This window comes from Microtus ochrogaster, chromosome 26 (genome assembly GCF_000317375.1).
Source record: "Microtus ochrogaster isolate Prairie Vole_2 chromosome 26, MicOch1.0, whole genome shotgun sequence".
Lineage (NCBI taxonomy): Eukaryota > Metazoa > Chordata > Mammalia > Rodentia > Cricetidae > Microtus > Microtus ochrogaster.
Genome location: NC_022025.1, coordinates 801492 through 806208, shown reverse-complemented (window position 1 = coordinate 806208; position 4717 = coordinate 801492). Strand labels below are relative to the sequence as shown.

The 4717-nt window shown below is 39.2% G+C and overlaps 1 protein-coding gene across 16 annotated transcripts in view; it reads right to left on the bottom strand.

Moving 5' to 3' along the window:
* The window catches only part of Adam22 (ADAM metallopeptidase domain 22), a 229466-nt gene that overhangs the window by 37836 nt on the left and 186913 nt on the right, over positions 1-4717 (bottom strand). For all 16 annotated transcript variants that reach the window (XM_026784638.1, XM_026784643.1, XM_026784640.1 and 13 more), the window contains exon 22: positions 2804-2923. In XM_026784638.1, coding sequence (XP_026640439.1) covers positions 2804-2923 — 120 coding nt within the window. The remainder of the gene's footprint in view (positions 1-2803; positions 2924-4717) is intronic.

Below are 4717 nucleotides of genomic sequence, written 5' to 3'. Positions count from 1 at the left end.
GATTCCCCAGCAAGTCTCAAGGATCCTTCTGTCTGTACCTTGCATTGGGAAATGTGCTCAAATGTTTTATATGGATGCTGCTGGTCCTAGGGATTGAACTCAGGTCCTCGTGTTTAAATACTAAGACTTTACCAACTGAGTCATTTCCCCAGCATTAGGTAAGTTGGGCTCTTAAACGAAATAGTTATCCCTGCCCACAGCCTTCCTAGGAGAGAGCCACTTTCTACACTACTGGTCCTCTGCTATTATTATGCCTCAAAAATGTATACTATACTGATTTGTTTTATTTTTAACTGTAGGTATTATCAATTCATTTCTCCATATATAAGCAAATTTCTCTCCTTATTTCCCTTGATAGTTCTCTATGCAATTTCTCCTTTCCTTATCCTTTCATAATAAACTTGATTTAATCAACAATAAATATGTATGTTATTATTACTATGCAAATGCTAATAATTAAACTTTCACTTTCTGAATTACTTTTTATTTTACCTTAGATTATTCTTTTATTTGTCTACTTTCCTATGCATTTACCGTCTTTAATAGAAAATCAACCCACATTCTCTGGCTGCTAATCCCGACTGAAAACACACCTGCACATCAGCTCATTTTCCTGGGGAGATATCTCCTACAGTTCCCTGCAGCTCCTTCCTGTCTATTCCGGTTTTGCCCTGTACCTGCCACAGAGCTGTGAATCCTGGGTCCCTCTCACTGTCAGCCTCTGTCTCTCAGTGAAGAACCTGCTTCCTCTGTACCTTGTCTTTCTCTTCCTTTGTTTAATCTTCACTTTTATGGGGTATAACCGTTCCATTAACTTTTTGAAAAGAGGTGTAGGAGAATACATTTTGGGGAAATTTGCATGCTAAACTGTCATTTTCTAGTATGAAGTGTATCTGATTTTTTTTTTTTTTTTAGACAGGATCCTGCTATGTAGTCCAGGCTCACCTCAAACTCTTCTTTCTGCGGCCTCAGCCTTTGAGTTTTGGGCTTAGAGCTGTGTTCTAGGAGCCTTGGCTTGAGTTTGATACAAAATTTTAATTTGTAAATAATTTCTCAACGTCTTCTGATTTCCTGGACTCCTGGTGACAAACCTTAGGCCACTCTAATTCCCGAGCCTCTTTTGTGGAAACTTGATGACTCTTCTTTGCCCCACAGTTTCCATAATGAAGTTTACATCTCTCTCTGATGTCACTGGCTGACAATTTCCTTCTTACTACCTCTGTTCCTCTTTATTTCTATTCTAATCAGGGAGCTTGTCCTCATTGCTCGCTTTCTTTTTTCAGTAAAAACCAAGTTTTTTTATATTTGTAAATATATTGGTTAATGCTCCTCAGGAAAACAGAAGCAATAAAAGATAGATAGATGATAGATAGATAGATAGATAGATAGATAGATAGATAGATAGATAGAAGATAAATGGATGGATAGGTAGATAGGTAGATATATACATACATACATACATACATACATACATACATACATACATACATACATAGAAGATAAATGGATGAATAGGTAGGTAGATAAAAGATAAATGGATGGATGGATAGATAGATAGATAGATATAGATAGATAGATAGATGCATATATAGAGATAGATAGATGCAATGTAGAGATAGATAGATGATAGATGGATGGATAGATAGATAGATAGATAGATAGATAGATAGATAGATAGATAGATAGATGATAGACAAAAAAGATACAAAGGTAGACTGTATATTTTGTTTGATGTTGCCCTATTTCTAGAGAGGCAATTTCAACCTTTAAGCTTCACTTCTGCTGTTGTATTTTAATCCAAGAGAATGTTTTTCTTTAAAGTAGAACATTATATTTTCATTTCATGACAAGAAGTCTCTTGGAGTTTTTCTGTTCACTCCAATTTTTCATGTTGGAAACTTTCTTTGCATGCGTGTCAGTACTGACCAGGCAGATGACTGGAACTTTCTGGACAATTCTCAGAGAGCATTCCTCGAGGCCGAACCACTTCCACATGACCCTGATATCAACCCTTCGACTTAGGAACATTCTCTTTTATTCCCTGTGGAGACAAAGTCTGAGTCTCCAATGGGGGGGTGGGGGTGGGGGGATGGGCTATCCTGAATCCCCAGTAGGAGAGTGGGTTAGCCCCTTTGTGGCTGATCATGAGAGGATCTGTGCATTAGACTCCTTTTTTTCTTTTTCTTTCTTCCCCAAATTTCCATATAGCCTCTTTATCCAAAACCTTCCTTGAAACTCATCTAATTCCTCCTTAAACAGCAGGTTATGCTGCCAGTTTCTCAGTTTTCTGAGATGTTACTAGACCTCTCGGGTTGAGTTTCAGCTTCCCCTCTTCCTGACCTATGAACTCAACTCTCTCAAACGGCTCCCCTAAGTGTGAGCCATTTATGTGTACACATTCTAGATTCGGGTTGCTACTGCCTCTACTCCATTTTTATCTTTTCCTGCAGATATATAACTACAAAAGGAAATTTAATTTTGTGGGGCTTCAGAAAAAAGCAAAATGAGCAGCCATGTGCTGAGTGACTCTGTCCATAAGTTGCAAATCGTCTGAATAAGAGGGAAACGCAAGCCAAATCCTGGAGGACTTTGCTGAGCGACCCCAGCAGCCACATAGCAGCTGCCATGCATCATTCTTACTAGATTTCATTTCTCGTCTGTTAGGATTGGCTCAATCACCTTTATGAACTAGATTCAAGTTCTGACCATGAACTTGCACACACACTGGAAACAACAGCAGGACCAAGCGGTGTCCTTGGAATTTAAAGGGACTAATCTGATCATAGGATGTTTAGGTAATTACCTGCAGTTTAATGTTCTTCCTTGCTGCACAACTAATGTAGATGTGATTTCACCATCGAGTTCTCCAAGCCTTGGGATATTGCCAATATTGGTGCATAAAAGGTAACCACAAAGTACATCCCTGTGTTAAAAGAGCAAAATTATTAACTTGATCTCTTCCGCAAAGAAAAAAGGAAACTTGTACTTTTGGAGTTATGTCTTCCCTATTGCTAGTATTTATTACCCACCAGCTACAGTAGTTATGTGTATGCTAAGCAAAATATAACAAGACATTGCCAGTTTGCCTCTCAAAACTGACTTCCCTAAACTCTGAACAGTGATCTGAAGTCCTAATTACCTCCTAGTCTGTCTATTAGTGCTTATTAGCTCAAATATTTGTTTAAAAATTATCCATCAAAAACACCTTTTATCAGAATGACTTGCATATAGTGTACTGCTGGGTATGATTAACATGTTAATAAGGGCTGGGTAAATGAACGAACTGTGCACGAGCCATAGAGCTGCTTCTGCACCGTCTCCCAAAGCCCAGAGGAGATAACCTACTGCTCAACAGACTCTCAGCCACAGCCTCAGCAGCCTTCTAAAGACATCATGTGTGCTTAGGAGTTAACAGGTAAGTTTCTAGAATTAAAATACTGCTTTATATATTCTTTTACCAAACACATTTTAGTTATTATTTAGTGATGACATATATTTAAATGAAAATCTTATAAACACAAAGCCGGATGGTGGTGGCACACCCCTTTAGTCCTAGCAATCAGGAGGCAGAGACAGGTGGATCTGTGAGCTTGAGGCCAGTCTTGTCTATAAATCGAGTTCCAGGACAGCCAGAGCTACACACAGAGAAACCCTGTTTCAAAAAACAAAACAAAACAAAAAAACAACAGAAAAATTAACATAGCAGCAAAATCCCAAATGTTTCCATATCAGACTTGGGAGCTAGAGAGATGTTCCAGCAGTTAAGGAAACACCAGACTTTATATAACGGATAACAGAGAAAAATGGGCCCTATACTTATCAACAATGTATAAAATGTATTAACTTATTCCTTATAATAACATATATAATGTAATTATATATACATATAATATATAAATAGAGAAAGAATATAAGATACTAACTCTTTCTCTAGTCCTGGCTACAGGATCTTGGGCACAGACACTAAGTTTTCCTTGGTTTCTTCATCTCTAAAATGAGAGGACTGTCATGATGTTTAAGTGGCAGGCTCATCAAAGTGAGATGAAGTACCTAGCACACAGTGCATGTTTGCTATATGAGAAGGGTGACCCTGTTAATTAGCTATGAGGAGTTAACAAAATTTGAGCAACAAATTGACATATTTAAGAGGATTTAGAAGATTATTCCAGTAATAGTACGCTTGAGATGCCGGTAGAGAACACTCAAGGGGTTTTTGTAGTAGTTACATTATAGGGCTTAGTTGTGCCAATGACAATAACAATGGAAATAAAAGGATAAATTCACAATAAATGGTAAGGAACAAAGGGGAAACCAACCATGATTCATGTTTGGACAACATGCAGAAAGATGGAGTCAACGTGCAGAAAGACAGAGTTAGTCAGTATGCAGAAAGATGGAGGAGTCAGCATGCAGAGAGGTAGGGTCAGGGCAGAGAGATTGGGTCAGTGCAGAGAGATGGGGTCAGTGCAGAGGGATAGTGTCAGTGCAGAGAGATGGGGTCAGTGTGCAGAGAGATGGGGTCAGTGTGCAGAGAGATGGTGTCAGTGCAGAGAGATGGTGTCAGTGCAGAGAGATGGGGTCAGCGCAGAGAAATGGGGTCAGTGCAGAGAGATGGGGTCAGCGCAGAGAAATGGGGTCAGTGCAGAGAGATGGGGTCAGAGTGCAGAGAGGTGGGGTCAGAGTGCAGAGAGGTGGGGTCAGTGCAGAGAGATGGGGT